Source organism: Notolabrus celidotus, chromosome 15 (assembly GCF_009762535.1).
Source record: "Notolabrus celidotus isolate fNotCel1 chromosome 15, fNotCel1.pri, whole genome shotgun sequence".
Taxonomy (NCBI): Eukaryota; Metazoa; Chordata; class Actinopteri; order Labriformes; family Labridae; genus Notolabrus; species Notolabrus celidotus.
In genome coordinates this window covers 24,831,529-24,848,264 of record NC_048286.1, presented here as the reverse complement: position 1 = coordinate 24,848,264, position 16,736 = coordinate 24,831,529, and the positions used below count along the sequence as shown (strand labels likewise).

At 39.2% G+C, this 16,736-nt stretch overlaps 1 protein-coding gene and 1 long non-coding RNA gene across 2 annotated transcripts in view; one reads left to right on the top strand and one right to left on the bottom strand.

Annotated features, from left to right (window-relative positions):
* Nucleotides 1-248: 248 nt before the first annotated feature.
* LOC117826256 lies at nt 249-4,439 on the bottom strand. The gene is made up of 2 exons (XR_004634001.1): nt 4,383-4,439; nt 249-873 (listed from the first exon to the last, which is right to left on the bottom strand). It is a non-coding gene; the product is annotated as an uncharacterized LOC117826256 (long non-coding RNA).
* A 111-nt stretch (nt 4,440-4,550) lies between these two features.
* Nucleotides 4,551-16,736, top strand: part of slc1a7a (solute carrier family 1 member 7a) — a gene marked incomplete at its 5' end in the record, with an annotated part of 66,686 nt that continues 54,500 nt past the window's right edge. Inside the window, 2 exons of the mRNA XM_034702191.1 lie at nt 4,551-4,611; nt 6,149-6,258. Coding sequence (XP_034558082.1) covers nt 4,551-4,611; nt 6,149-6,258 — 171 coding nt within the window. The remainder of the gene's footprint in view (nt 4,612-6,148; nt 6,259-16,736) is intronic.

Here is a 16,736-nt window from a genome sequence, read left to right as displayed (position 1 = left end):
AAAAACACATCCACCTGTCATCTAATGCCCCCAAATGAGTCCAGGACATCAATTCTTAAATAATATCTTCATTGATAAACGTTGAGTGTTACTGCAGTAAATGAGCTGAAAAGTGGTAGATATTCAGAACAGAGATGAGTAAAATAGGTCTATTGCTCTCACAGCATCAGGGGATTGAGCAGTCTGTCACAGCCTGACTTTTTCCATCATTTAATTCAGAGTTCAAGGACAATTTTAAGTATCTGAGCTGGAGCCATTTGTGGTTGACTTTATTTTACAATGAATGTGTGCTTTGTATGTTTGAAATGTTGTTGAGAAAATTCACTTCACACCTTTTGTGTTGCATATTGAAAGCTAGTAACATCACCCTCTAGCAATGACAAATACTCTGCTTAGCTCCTGTATTCAGTTTTCCACATTGGTATAATCTTTCTGACATGACTAGGCCGAGGCAATATGACACTTTGGGTCCATCCATCAATACCCATTCTACTGTGCTTTGTGCCTTGCAAACTCTTATTCCTCTTATTGATTTAGTAAGATTCCCCACATATCTTGGTGTTATCACAGAAAGAGCTGTGATAACTTCAATACGTCACCCAAAAAGTCTTCATTTTTCAGGCAGCATCGCTGTGGGCAGAGGCATTGAAAAACCTTTTTTACCACTGTATAACCAAAGTGCCCTGTCCCTTTTCTGAAATGACATTTCCTGCAGGTCACAGAGCAGCATTAGCGATTAGCATTTCAGACTGCAGTGGATTCCGCATACCGGGGGCCCCGCCAGCATCTGAGTCCACGTCTTTGGCCTCAGACGACAGCACATCCTGGAGCCTGGTCAGGGATTACACAGCAGCTCCGCAGCAGATGTGGCATCTGGGATTACAATTAGAGTAATATCAGCCATCATGTGAAAGCTTGTTATGTTAACATAAGAGCCTCTGGTTCTTCCCATGTGTCGCACATGGAGCATTGTTGTTAATGGAAATGAAATAAGCTGTTTGCATTGTACAGAGTTTGGTGTAATCAGGGTGATGGAGGTCTGAGGTCAGGTTGTATGAGAAGGGCTCTTTTCTTACCTTCTCTTTCATGTTCTTTTACCTTAAAACTTCTCTCCACTTTGGGCATAGATTGTTCTCTTTTCCTCTAGTTTTCTTCCTGTCCTTCAATTTCTCCATGCAATTTCTCTTTTCTGCAGCCTGCTGCTGCCAATGCTACCCATGTTGAATTATCACGGGCTGTAATACGCAGCTTTTGCTGTCGCTCTTCTCAAATTTGATCAGAACCAATTATTTTTGCAGAACCCTATCTCCTGGAAACCACATTTATGTAATGCTCATGTGTCGTGGAATTTTCATAGTCTTATATATATGTATGTAAGAATGTTTAACTCTTGTATTTTTCCAATTTAAGTGTCAGCTGCAGAGTAACTTCCTTCCTATGTCAGCCGAGGCTGCTGGGTGATACGCAAGACAGGGTCAGTGTAGTAATCAAGGTCTTTCCCCCTGTTTCTGTCTTTATCTGTGTGTTGTGACCAACTTACTGTCTCCAGACTAGAGCACCGCTCTTCTTCCCAATTGTTTTGTTTCCTATTGTCAAAATATGGTTATCTAACTGTAGTGTCGTCTTTGGGGGAATAAAGGTACATGCCTGAGGATTTGTCTGGCAGAACTGACTTGGCATTACACTGCACTCCCCTGCCTGTGTACTGTTATGTTATTTCTCCTCGATCGAGCTCTAAATTTCTCTTAGTCTCCTGAGTCTTCTGTGTCCAGTGTCCAGTTTATTTATGAATTCCGTCAAAAATATATGCTTGAATTCTATTTGTATTAGCATGAATAAATGTTGACCCCACTGGTAAAACAAGTCCTCACAATGTGTCTAAGATGTTTTCTTCTTTAGTATCTGACCATGCTTTAAGACATAATTTAACCTTTTGATATTAACATTAAATGACTGGTATTTGTTTTCAGGTATAAAAAGTGGAAGTGTAACATGTATAACCAGTAGGATTTCTACAGTTCAAGGCTGGATTTTGGAGTGAAGTTTGAACAAGGATTGGACATAATATAATTCCTGTCTAAGGGGCAATGGGCAAAGTTGGACTGGCTATGGTGTAATGCCCAGATTGATACACAGTCCCAACATTATGACCACTGACATTGGTTTTCTCATTACATGGCTCATCTTCAGAGGGCTAGAGTAGTTCAGCCCTGACCCGATGATAGGGAGGGCAATGTCACAACATGTCATTACATGTCATTATGTTATGGCTGATCTGTGTATGAGAAAAGTCAAAGGGTAAGGGTGAAGCTTAAAATGATCTTTTGCTCTATGCTACTCTTTGTAACTATCAGCTTTGATGATAGTGTACTTTTTATATATGGATCAGTTTTTTTGTAAAGAATTGTGTAAAAAAACAGACAAAGAACAAAAATGATAAAAATATCAAGTGTTATTTTGAGTCAAGTGTCCAAGGTCCTTTTGGTAAGAAAAGGGGGATCGTGTGGCAGACCTACCACAGTCATGTTGTAGCCCAGTGAAAAAGATGAATAAATATTTGTTCTATTAAAAAAAGGTGAATAAACAATTAGATTTTAAAATACTTATTTTGCTATAAAATGTGTGTTGTACATTTGAAATTAATGGAAGTTCATAGGAATGTTTAAAATTGTATTTTATTTCATTTATATTGTTAAAAATCTGTAAAATCATTCAGTAAGATATCTTTCTGGAGAAGTGTACCTGGTCACAGACGTAGTTTGAGGTGTGTTAATTGGTTCACATGATGTGCATGCAGCGACGTCATGGGAGAGAGAGAGAAAAAAGGCGAAAGTTAACGAGGCATGCAGAAGTTTGGTCCGAGTGGATTTTCAGGAGTTTTGCACAGAGTTTTGTGTTTAAAACTTTGTCTCTGGGTTATAAGCAAGGTGATCTTTAAAAAGACGTGTTGGTAAATGATAGAGCTTTGCTGTGTTTGGACTGTTTTCGACCTGGAAACGGGACACTACAACCAGAAAGCGCTCTGAGCTCCCTAGGAATGTTCAGAGTTCCTCTGGCAACATTGGATTGCCACCGGACCTGATGATGCTGTAACCTTATTTTCATCTTGCTCGTTAAGGAGACTTATGGACGAGTAAACTACTCTGTGGAACTCACATCTCTAAAAAGGTACTGCCCTAATCTTTTATTTTATTTTTGTTCTATTTGAGTGAAGCGACCATTAAGTTTTTGGTCTCAACGCACACAAGCAACGGTGTAGGCCTGCAACGAGATTTTTTTTTTTATTTCAAAATATAATATTTTGCCGGCTTAGTCTCGAGGTATAATTGATTCTGAAAAAGTGTGTGTTTTGTTGTTTTTGTGAAACATTTTTTGTTTTTGTGGTCCCCCTCCTTCTTGAGGAGAAGTAGGGAGACAAGCTTAAACTCTTACAGACATCTATCCAGGATGCACTCAAACTGTGAATGTAGAGCTAAAGGTAACCTTCTTGGACTGCTGACCACATAACCGTTGGCAAGCTAACGGTAACATTTGCCTCTGAGTGACTTTGCAGGGACCAAGATGGTTAGTAGTAGATTGGTTAATTGAAAATCTGGTTAAAAGTGGATGGATTTGTAGTGGGGGGGGGGGGGAGGTGTAAACCAATTTGTCTCCAACTTTGTGTTTCTTTTCTAAATTTGTTTTGTCCTTCAGGGCCACCGTCATTTTGACTTCTGCATCTGTTTGTTTACACCACAGAAGTAATTATAAAACTCACCTGTGTAATCAGTATGTATTACTTTGGTCCACCTTTTTCAAGCCTCTTATAGACAAGGTGAGTACGGGCTGCATTAAGCTCAAAAGCTATTTAAGTGCTACAGTTTTCAAACACAACATAACCTCCAGTTAGTTTTGCACCAAGAAATCTGATTGAAATGTCCTTCACAGAGCGACAGTTTGAATTTGTAAAGATTCTTGATTGTATTGACTTTGAACCTGACTCTGTTTTGCACAAGTATCTGTGCTCCCGTTAAAAGAGAATCAGGTGCTAAAAAACTGAGCTTTTCCCACCCCTACCACTTACCAGAAACACGATAATTGCAGATGATAAGTTTTGTTTTGTAAACTCAGCCATTAAATGATTCCAGTGAAGCTTCCACCAAAGCGTCTGCCCCCTGGTGGCTGGCTGCAGTATGGGTCAAAAACTCTGTCTCCCCCATTCATTTAAATGGGGATGCAGTCAAACTTTAAAAAATAAATACACGTCATATGAATTTTTCTTACATCCGTATGCTGTGGTGATATGTAGTTATTACTTGACTGTTTTGTGTTCAAGGCCTCTTTTTTCTGAAAAGTTTCTCTTTCGTTAGTTATTAGAGGTTAAAAAACGGACTTTTACTTACGGGTTTGCTTTGATTGACAACTCTGTAGGATCTTGTGACGGAGCTCGGTAGCGTGCCAACACAGAAATTACCGTGGCAACCACAGAAATCCTCTACAGTGCAGACTAGCTGCACAATGGCCGCGCATTGGAACGGGGTTTTTTGGCTTCAAAACCGTACAACGGGAAAAGGCGGAGCAACGCTGTCTATTTTCAACATTACAACTTCAACATTACAAAAGAAGTAAAAGGTAAATTCAATACACATCTACCAAGACAGGAATATTTCCTTTCTTTTCTGACAGCTCCACTGAAGGTCAAAATGACCAACTTTCTAGTGCTGGCAGCCTGTTGCTTACAGTAGTGACAGTTTCATTTTTGTAACAGACCAAATCAGATGGGTGGTTCTAAAATTTCACAACATTAACTCTAAACCCAGCATCAGGGGGGCATCACAAAGGTTTAATGAAATATGATCTCTGCTTTTGAAGTCAGTGTGCAGAATTCACAGTTGTAGATGATTTACTCATACAGATATTTTACAACAATCACGTATGAGGAGCAAGGCTCATCAAGAAACATAGGGTGACTCCTTTTGGGTTGTCAGTAGTCATACAGTAGGACATGATCTGAATAACATTTATCTAATAACTGCTGCTTCTACTGCTGTGTGAAACCCCAGGGACTTGTTAAATGAACTGCTGATTGCCTGCATGCTCTGTAAATACACAGAGGTTCATGTGTGAGAGTGCATGAGTCAGTCATCATTAATGTGGTAGTGAAGGTTTAATACAACAGTCCTCTGCTTCTTTGATGACAAATAATTAACTAATCAAAGCCCCCAAACATCTCAGCTGTCATGGAGTTTAATGTGTTTACCTTAGCCTTTGTGCAAAATAATTCTAGGTATTTTAATTTGCTTTACACATTAAACAGAGGATGCTTTGCTTCATAACACCCTGAATGTTTTTTTATCAGGTAAATGTCTTTTTGCTTTGTATTGTACAAGTTCATGAAAAGTCACCAAGGTGACTGTGGTAAGTTATGGAATGCTAAAAGGTTTGGTGCTCTTTTCAACTTAGATATGCTTTCACCAAGTAATATCATGGGTACTGTTATGCTGATGACGCTCAACTATACTTGTCATTGAAGACAAACTTCACTGCTAAATGTGTACAGCCCTGACTAAACTCTTACCCATACTTACATTTTGGAGGCAGGGAAGTTTGGTGAGAATGTGAACTGAAGTCAGATTTTGTTTGCCTTTTACACATTTTATTACATTAAATAACAGAACATTATCACACGTCCTCATGATTACTAATATCTGCATTTTTCTACTTTGGACAAGTGACTGTTGTGACAACATGGGAGCCATTTTCTGTATGATTTGTCAGTAAAAGATAAGTGTGTCTTTAAGTCCACCATATATCTATTCAGCTTTGTCTTACCTTCACATTCCACCTAAGTGTACAGGAAAAACACACCGTACCCCAACATATTCTCCAGGTGGTAGAAGACAAAGTAACATCAGAATACATAAAACAAAGGTGAAGCACAGTGAAACACTGTTTTTCTATATTTTCTAATGCTGTGTAGTGTCATCAGCATGTGCAATTATACTTTTGATAAAGACTGCTGTATAAAACACGTCACTTGCTGATTTTCTTTCATTTAAGAAAAGCATAATAAGTGCTTTCTGTCCTCCCCTTCATTCACGACCACAACAATTTAACTTAAAGAACCTATTATCTGCAAGCTCATTTGTATGTATTTTCTTTCATAAAGTGCTTTGCATTGACCATCCATGGAAGAATGTGGGTGTGCAGAGGGCAGGATACAAGGCTGAACCATGTGTGCATCCTCCCAGGTGGTTTGTGCTTTACAAATGGTGTGAAGTATGTGTGCTGTTTTTATAGATATATTTCAAATTGTCGTACCTAAGTCTCTAAAAATAATCTTGGAGGTAGAGCCTTCAGTTATCAGGCCCCTCTCCTTTGGAATCATCTACAGTCAGGGTCTAGGAGGCAGATTCCCCCACATCTAGGCTTAAAACTTGCTTTTCGATTAAGCTTATAGTTAGGCTGGGTTAGGCTTTGACCAGCTCTTAGTTATGCTGCTATAGGCTTAGACTGCTGGTGGAACATGCACACTGAGCTCCTGTCTCTCCCTCTCTCTCCTCTCTCTGTGTGCTTGTCTCTAACTTTAAATCTTCATGTCTCATTAAAGTATCCATAGACCCTGAGCTCCCTTATCTCATAGGTTCCTCTGGATCGCTGCTGTAGACTCCTGCTGCTACGGACATGCCAGACTCTAGCTGCTATACTACTATCCGTCTCACCACTATCATCTCTCTCTTCAGGCATCTCCCTCAACCCCTCTTTCCGACCCCATTACAGTTGAGTCAGATTGCTGCCATGGTTCTGGCATGAATCTAGATTTCTGCCTGTTAAAAGGAAGTGCTCAGCTCGTGGTGGATTAAGATGAGATAAGACAGATTCTTACCTGTAAGATGGAGCTGGATCTTATCTCATCTTGATGTTAGATGTTTATAATATAAGGTAAGCTATGGTCTAGACCTGCTCTGTTTGTAACGTGTCTTGAATACATTTTTGGGGGATTTGGCGCTATATATGTATATAAAAATTGATTGATTGATTGATTGATTGATTGATTGATTGATTGATTGATTGATTGATTGATTGATTGATTGATTGATTGATTGACTCCAACAGCTTCATCATTAAAAAGCATTAATGCAAATGCAGGAGAGGCTCAGAGTCAAAGAGCTTGAGATTATTTTAATTACTCACTGACATCCAGTGATCCCTGGCTAATATGACAGCATTTACACTTCTAGTTCTAGTTTTCTCTGTTCGAAACAGGTCATGTATGCTGGAAACAACTGTTCCCTGCAATGGTAAAGCACATGACTGGTCAGATCAGATCGATGGACCCCTTAGATCTAAGCCACAGTTTTGTGTCGATTTTCGTTCTTCAAAATAGTGATCTGCTTGCTTTTGTGAAGCAGTTGCTTGTTGACATCAGTCTTTGGGGAACTACGGTGATGGTAACTAAAAATCATTAATTTATGAGCTTTATTGGATTGCTATTAGTGGACTATTTTGACACAATGTAATGTCAGCACATCACCTCAGGACTCTCATTCTGTGGCTCTTTGTTTGTACTAGATCTCAACCCACACAGTGTGTAAAAGCTCTGATAAATATTCATGACCTCTGGACCTCTATGAAGGACAAACAAACTGCAGTTAATTGTGTATGTGTGTGTGTGTGTGTGTGTGTGTGTGTGTGTGTGTGTGTGCGTGTGTGTGTGTGTGTGTGTGATTGTGTGTGTGTGTGTGTGTGTGTGTGTGTGTGTGTGTGTGATTGTGTGCGTGTGTTTGCTTGAGTTTGTGCCATAAAATATGATTAGTGAGCAATCAGCTATGGATAAACACTGACATTGGGTTTATTTCTGTGTGCATTAATAGGTGCATCTCCATCATTCTGCTCTGTGAAAATTTAAAACAGGTAAAAACATGGCCCTTCTTTTATAGTTTTATTTTACCTTCTGTCACTTGTTGTGCTTTTTCTTCCTTTTTTTGTGATCTGGAACAATCCTGTGTCCAATTGTTCAGAGAGCTCTCTAATCCAGCCTTAGATCTGAGTCGTGCAGCACAGCCTAATAGGATCGTAGTATTAACCCTGATGACAATACCACCAGCTGTCGCAGAGCCCCCTGTTGGCCACCAGCAGGAATGTGTTGGGGGGGGTGTGTGACAGTGAGGGAGGTGACTGACAGAGAGCGAGACAGACTCTGATAGACGGAGACAGACACAGATGGAGAGTGTGTCTGTATGATGCTTTTTGTCTCATTTGGAATAACCAGGGAAGGAAAAACCTCCTGAAGTGCTTTATATGTGGACGACTACCTCTTTTATTTAACATTTCCCCACTCTTCAAACTACATCCCAACTTTTTTCTACTTTTTTCTTGTCACTTCTTTTACTTTCTTTCATACCAGCCTTCTCCTCTATTAGACTGCATCCGTCTTTCTCACCCCACTTGCTGCCTTCGTCCACACTGCTGTTTCTCCCAGTGTGGCGGTGCCTGTTGACTCTGTGCTGGCTCTATATGGCTAAATAGTTGGTACAAGGGGGTGGGGGGCTTGCTCAGGTGGGTTTGTCTGAGGGGGACATCTTGAAAGTTGCAGTCAGGACCAGCAGGAGGAGGTAGTGGAGAATGGCGGTGGCTCTGGAAGAAGTGTGGGGGCGGGTGAAGAATGTCTGCAAGCAGAACGGGCTGCTCATCCTGTCTGTGCTGGCCGTGGTTATCGGCTGCCTGCTGGGCTTCTTCCTCAGAGGGAAGCAACTCTCCGAGCAGGTCAGTTGGTGGTGATTGTAACCCCAGGTTCCTCCTCACAGTAACCCACCTTCTCCCACCGACCAACCAACCTCCCCATACCCCCCTTCAAGTGCTCATATGTCCCTGTCTGCTCCTTAAATGCCAAGACGGCTCCAGACACTGAAACTCCTAATGCAGGAGATTACCCAGTTCCCTGGTCTCTATATTGTGCACCTTTACCTGCACACCATGTGCTGCACAATAACATTTCCTCAGTGACACACAAACACATACTGCTATCTCTTTGAGCACTGCATTCGTTGACTTATTTTCTTAATTTTATGCCATGAGGATACAATCCCCAAACCTCATGTATTGCAGATTTCTAACAGCTCAGAAAAAATTAAGTCAACAAAACCATAATTTGATGGCTTCAAAGCTTGGTCTAAAATATCCAGCCTTCTCTTGCAAGCATGACAAATACCATTTAAGAAACCGTTTTTTCAGCAGTCCAGCCAACATTTATATGCACTCAATTAAGTTTTTTAGGCAAGGCGACTTTATTTGTATAGCGCAGTTCATACATGAGGGCAACTCAATGTGCTTTACATTAAAAATCTGAAAACATTCAGACAAGCATAAAAGAGCACAATTAAAATGACAAATATAATGAAACAAAGAAAATAAAAGGAAAATTAGAAATATATTAATAGTCAATTTAAAATTTGCATTTCAAGCAAGTTAAAATAAGTTAATATAGGAAGGCAATTTGCAAATAAAAAAAGTCTTAATCTCTGATTTAAAAGAAAACTGAAAAATCAAATCCCCATGGGGACAGGCAAGCACAAAAATGTCACCTATCTCTAACAATTCTTTCCTCCACTGGAGTAAGTATAAATTGGTAGCTAAGTATACATTTTTCTTCAACATAACCTCAACTTTCACACTTTTTTCTTTTGTACATACATAATTCTCACTGAAATCTGAACACCAGCATGAAAGTAAACCACTTAGCATGGCTTTTCATCCCAGGAGTGTGATATCCAAGTTCTGTTGATTCAACTGAATTAGCCACACACACCCACACACATCACACTATGACAGGCAGGACCATTAAGTGTGGAAAGGATAATGTGATTGCAATGACTGAGCCTTGGACGGGCAAAATGAGAACAAGGTGTTTTTTCATGGCTGTTCAGTTTCACATCAAGGACGGGGATGAGGCAATTTTTCTTCACAGCTCATCGTGGAATAAAATCAGAGTTATAAATGACACCTGTATGAATCCTCCAGGGTCAGCTGTTTCTTGAAGGGAGAATATAAAAAGAAAAGAAACTTCATGGAAGTAGCTGGCCAGCTCTTAAAAATGCATTTATTCCAGATTCATACAAAAGGCAATTGGTCTTCTGTTGGAGTCTCAATGTAATGGCACACAACAGACAAGAAAAAGGAAGTATTTCTGGCTTTTATGGCCTTTTTCTGTTGTTTTAAAATGTGAAACAGTATTTCATCAGTGGCTCTGATCGTCTCTCAGCTGAACTCTGTGCGTCTATTCAAAAGGATTGCTGCTGGGGAGATTAGTTGTCAATCACTCACAGAGACATCAAGTCAACAACGAATTACTCGGTTCACTTATATAATTCACACACAACAGAATGAATGGGAATCAAAGTAAAAAGTTGGAATTCAGAGAATGCCGAGAAGCCGACAAGACAGACAATGCAGACATCTTAGCAGGGAACTAGATGATTGTTTGTCTGAGTGCTTTTTGTTTGACAATGACTGAAATTATTCTACCATTGAGGAAAGATTGTCCAAGTCTGAAATGCTGAGAAAGCATTTGTTGATGAGAGTTTGACTGAAAAAAATTGATTTAAGGGGGCTTGAATCGGAGCAGAATGGAATGGATTTAAGATGGATTTGCATGATGACATTTTTTCCCATTGGAGCTGGTGTGTGTGTGTGTATGTGTGTGCATGTCTAAGTCTGATGCAAGGCAAGTAAAGGAATTACAATCATTTTTAAGCATGCATGTGCTGTTAAGTGACTCTAATGAGAGACAGGAGAGTTCAGATGTGTGCCCTGCGGGGTATTTAATTTTGATTGTACATGCCACAGCTCTGCATTGATAACTGGAGCCATCTGCTTTATATGGAGCACACATCTCCTTTCAAAAGTCGATGTTAATTCAAGCAAACTCACACACATTCACTGGAAAATGTAAAAGGCTTAGTCACTTTGATTCTTTAAGGTCTGTTGAATAAACTGCAGTGAACATACAAAGCACTTTGAGTCCAATGACTTGAAAAAGGCAGAACATGTAATTTTTTAAGCAGAAAGTGTTCTATAGCAGCCTCCTCTGCAAGGTCACCAACAGGCTGAATTTATTATACCCAGCTGGCAAAAAGTCTCATGTGACCTCATATTCCCCTGCTCACTCACTATCTAGCATACTTACATTTTGATTCTTTAGCACAAGAGCTAAAATTAGAATATTCTAAGCGTGCAGCTGCAAGCATCGCGTCGCTGAACCCTCAGTTAGTGCTCCACATGGGGCGGTTTGTACGAGCTGGTCTTCATTATGAAGAAGGAAACACTTCAAGATTTGAACAGTGGTTAGTGTGGTTTTATCTAATTCATCACAGGGGAACAAGATCAAGGCATCTGTTGTAAACAGAGGATATAAAGCTTAAACATGCAGCCACAGAGACTCAATATGTGACATCACACAGCATCATGTGACTTTATATGACAGCCTGTGTGGATTAAAGCTTATTTCCATCACAAATACTCTATTTAGCATTTACTGTACAACAACGCCAACTTCATCATAATTCATAATAAATGCCATCTAGTATGCTTTCAGTTGGGCATAGTGAATAGAAAACATATTACATTTCTTCATAGTACATTTTCCATTATTGAATAATGTTGAACTTCTTGTTGAACTTTAAACTCAAGAATAAGGCTTGATTTCGACTTATATAAGGGAACTTCACTCACCCTATGAGCCATCCCTTCAATAACAGTGATCATCAAAACACTCTGAAGATGGTAAATGTCAAGTGAGGTGCTTTACATTCAAAGCAGATTCTTCAGAATCTGCCTGAATACACATAAATTCAAAGATACTATACAGAAATAGAAGACCGGTATTTTTATTCATGGAAATACTTAAGAGAGCAGGATGTCCTATTTGAGGTCTTGACAGCACTGCTTAAAGCAAGTGTACTAGTGTATACTAATGACAGAGGCCTGCAATCACTCATAAACACACAGAACCAGGGCAATGACAGATGGAGAGACACTGTGATTGACCAGAGCAGATTGACTCAAAAGTATATGACAATACCTAAGCAGAATTCTGATGACACTTTTTAAGATGATGGCTATGAGTGCAGCAAAGACATGAAGAAACTGTCAATCAGCCAAGAAAATTCCAACAGAGCGAATACTCACCTAGCCCTCAAAGGGGCCACTTCAGATAAACACTTTAAACAGGAGAGTGTGTGATTGTGTTATTGGAAAATGGATTGAAGCTACTCACAATGTCCAGGCTGAAAGCCTTGGAGATCACCAATGCACAGGATTACACAACAAGCACTAACCACGATTTCACCAAAGGGTGCACAATGAGCACAAACCAGGATTTCAGATTTGAAATTTGGTTGAAGAAAGGTTATAATCAGGTCTGAAGAGCCCTGAGATGATTTAAACCTTTTTTTTTTCCACCGGCAAAAATGTCGTTACAACACCAGCGTGACCCAAAAAACATTTCTGTCTTTAAATTGTGACATCTTGTTCATTTTAGTGTTGAAAGGCGAAAATAAATAATTATGTTGAGGGCATATCTCCAAAGTAACTTTCCAGCAGTAGTTAAAATTCCTAAATGTAAATTCTATGTTGTCAATTTCAATATAAAACTCATGAATACTGCACTTTGGGACTGTGTGATGTCAACAAGAAGGTCAAGAGGGTTTTAAACTTTTACCAAAGTGATCCTAAATATGAAGGCAGAAACACCCTTGATTGCCAATGTAATTTACTTCACTCTGGCTTACAGCGACGAGTGCTGACATCCCATGGTCAATTCAAAGTCATACGTATTAGTTCTTTGATGGTGACTTGGATACAAAATTTCACAGTTTTCTTAGCTGTTGTATTTGTGAGGTGTGTCTTGAAAATCACCATTAATGTGAGTGAATGTGTGATGAACTTCTTACAAAATCAGATTCCCTGGTTTGCTGTCAACAAATGGATGTTGAAAAAACTTTGATTTAATGATCATTTGGGAATTTACTTTCAACAGTGGCCACAGACCTTTTTTAACCCTGCTGTTGTGTTCATTTCTCTGGAACAGCAATAATGTTCCTGAGTCAATTTGACCTGGGGCATATTCAATTATCCAAAAGTGTCAGAAACCAAATAATCCCAATACACGTTTTTTTTAAATCTAATTTTTTATTCCATTACTAACCATTCAAATCAATATTTAGTCCTTTGGTGTTCTTTAATCCTCACAGATCATAGTTCAATGAGGATAACTCACTCGTTTTTCATTAAAGTGAATGTTAAAACTTTTTTAATGTACATTGGAAAGCCCTAAATATAAATACAATAGTTTTACATTTTGAACATGTATATTTTTTTTTATGAAGTGATAAATTGACATGACACATCTTCTGTCACATGCTGTCCAGATTTTATGCTGCATGTAGCTGGTTTGAAAGGCATATATTGCCTAAAATAGACTTTAAAAAGGGTCAATTTGACCTGCAACATAACAGGAAGGTTAAATAGTGTTTCAAAAGAAAAGTCCTATAATGAGGTCTTCGTACATGCACATCAATATGTCAATACAATAAAAAGAGTAATAATGCATAATAATGTTTTTTTTTAAAGAGAGCAGCTATGATGATAAAAACCATTTTCAACATCAAGCAGGAAGAAAAAGAGAGAGTAAGAAATGAATTAAACCAGCAACAGAGTGATGGAGAGGGAATCACAGTTCAACATGACACACTGTGCAGCCCCAGTGTGCCTGTTCCTGTCACAGAGGACTGCCAAAAATAAGCACAGCACAGATTAGAGTGAATATGGTTTTCCATTGAGAAACAAAGCTCCTTTCTGTGCGTCTGTCACAAGCACAGAGAGCTAAGACTGCGGGCATAAGGCTGGACAGTCTGCCCTCACTGAGTCTGGCAGGGTGATTTGAGCTCTCTCTGTTACACTGAAGAAAAACAACATTTTTTTACCGGCTGATTGTCTATGCCTATTGTCTATCGAGAACACACTGACCTTAAGGTGTTGAATAATCTGAATAAAATAGAGAAATGTCCACAACAAGTGGTTCCAGAAATTGTGTTATTTGTTCTGATTAAGGTCACACATGGAAAGAGTCAATCCCTCGAAGAGAGCAGAATAATTGAATTGTGTATGAACAAACAATCTGCTGCTTCCTCATATAATTGTTTCTGTCACTATTGCAAAATGGATTTGAGAAAGACGAGGGAGGTGGGGTGGGGGAGATGGATTAGAGAGGACAGCTGGTATACAGAAGTGAGGGCATGCTCACATTGTTGTCATGAAATCAAGGGGAATGAAAGGATTTTGTTTGCATGTATATATATATGTGTGTGTGTGTCGATATACAGAATATATAAATACATATATATAAAGAGAGAGAGAGAGAGAGACAGAGACACAGAGACAGAGACAGAGAGAAGGCAAGAGGGAGTCTTGCTTGTGAGATGGGACTGGATCTTATCCTGTCTTGATATTAAGTACGGTTTGGACCTGCTCGGTTAGTGTAGCGTCTTGAGATAACATTTGTTGTTATTTAGTGTGATATAAATAAAGATTGATTGGTTTATTGATGGTTTTTCAGTGGCTTGAAGTGGTTTTTCTTGTGCTTCCTGTTTTATTTTGTAGTTCTTGATCCCTGTGTGTCTGCTTTAGTTTGACTTCCTGTCCTTGTGTGTTTCCCTCCACTTTGATTACCCTGATTAGTTTCACCTGTGTCCTGTGTCCACACCTGTTGCTCGTTACCTAATGTGAATTTAGTCTCTGCGCTCCCTCCCTTGTGTTATTGGATCATTTGTCTTCCCTCACATCACTTCCTATAGCTGCCAGTGTCCTTTGTGTTATCTTTTTGTGTTCCCTACATTTTCTGTTGAACTTTTTAAGATTAAGTTGCTTAATCGTCTTCAGTACATTTTTGTTTGACTTTTGTTTTTTTCGTTCTTTTGAATATTAAATCTTCATTATTCTGCACATAGGTCTTCTTTACAGTTTTCTCAAAGTAACATTTGCTATGTAATGGGGCTGTTTCTTTTGTACTGGCAGCACCTATTTTCTATTCAAACTAGGTGCTGTACAACATTTTCAGCACTGAGAGTCAACAGCACAAAAATGCCCTCAGCACCAGCTGCTTTCAGTCTCTGCAATCTCAGCACTCTCTGTTGAAAATAGTTCTACTTTTGGACAATGCCGTACTTACACATCAGTGTCACTTCATGATTGGTGACAAATCAAATTCTAGAAGATGGGAGACTTCTGACGGAGGAGAGACTAACCATACTCATTTTTTAGAGGTTAACTGTCCAGGTCTAGATCTGCTGCTCATGCAATAACAATAGGGATTTTTTTTGTAAAATGTTTTAAACGAAAGCAAATACGATAGGGTTAGGGTTAGGGTTGGGCCCCTAACCCTAGGAATGCATACAGAGCATTTTAACACAAACCTAAATACTGTTAAAGGACACAACCCCTAAAAGAGTTCAACCATACGCATATTTACATTAAATTGGACCATTTAACCTGTTACCTGTAACACCAGGGGTGTTACAGATAACTTTAAACCTGTACTTTAAACCTGTACTGATGCTCATCTTATGTATGCTATCTAACAGCAATAAATCACTACAACAAAATTTTACAAAGGTATGTTACAGTTCAAAATTGTGACGCTAATGGGAAATTGCTGCATGTACATTTTGTACATTTTTGATGGACTAACTGAACCGTATGATGTGAAGAATATGATGAGTACATGAGCAGTAATGAAACATCACATAGTTAACTGTAACTTGAGCTTTCTGCCCTTATTCCTCTATGCTAGACATTGAGCTTACAGAGGAAATAACATGGAAGAATAAAAGGAATGAAACTGAGGGCTGAATGAGAAACATTAAAAGTTAAATAAAAAGGAAAACAGCATTAAAGGAGCAAGGTTGATCCCTTTGAAATCAATATTGATGCCTCTTTATTACCCACAAAGCTATAGAGATCATTTGGCACAAGACTTCTATCTCTTTTCTATTACCCAGCTTTCTAAAATCACTTAGCTGTGTTAAATACTTGATTCTGATTGGTCAGAACCCTTTTGACAATGTTTTTATAAGCTAAGGCGTCCGTAACAACCCAATCACACTTCACACGTTTCAAATCAGTCCATGGAAAGGGGTTATAGCACATCAAGTATACAGTACTGTTTATGTCTCTCCTGTTTTGACTAAGTGTAGGTAAAGGATCGTGACTCATCCTCTGGTTCTGACCTGGATATTTGTGATCCAGCACCCCGTTCAGCTCTGGTAAACCAGTAATTGCTGGTTGACGCAAGACATTTCACAGGCACCATTCTTAACAACTCAGGTAGATTAACCCAGTGGTGATAAGCCTTATTGGTATTCTGTGAACTAATTTGCTGAGATCGAGTGTAACGGACACTCATTAGTACATTAAGGGCCCGATCTACTAAAGGTTTGCGTGTATAAAAACACGTGCAAACTTGATAGCGCGCGCAAAGCTGACGTACTAACCGGGAGCACCGAGGATTGCGTCTGTCAAATGAGCAAAATAGCACTCGCAAATCATTTAGCGTGTTTGCCTTCATGAATATGCAGAATACATGTAGATCATCAGAACGCGCAAAATACTGGGAGGAGGTGATGCAAATGTAATCATTTAGCACACGCAATGTGATCTATCAAACCTGAAGCAGATAGCGCGCGCTGTATTTGCGTCTATAT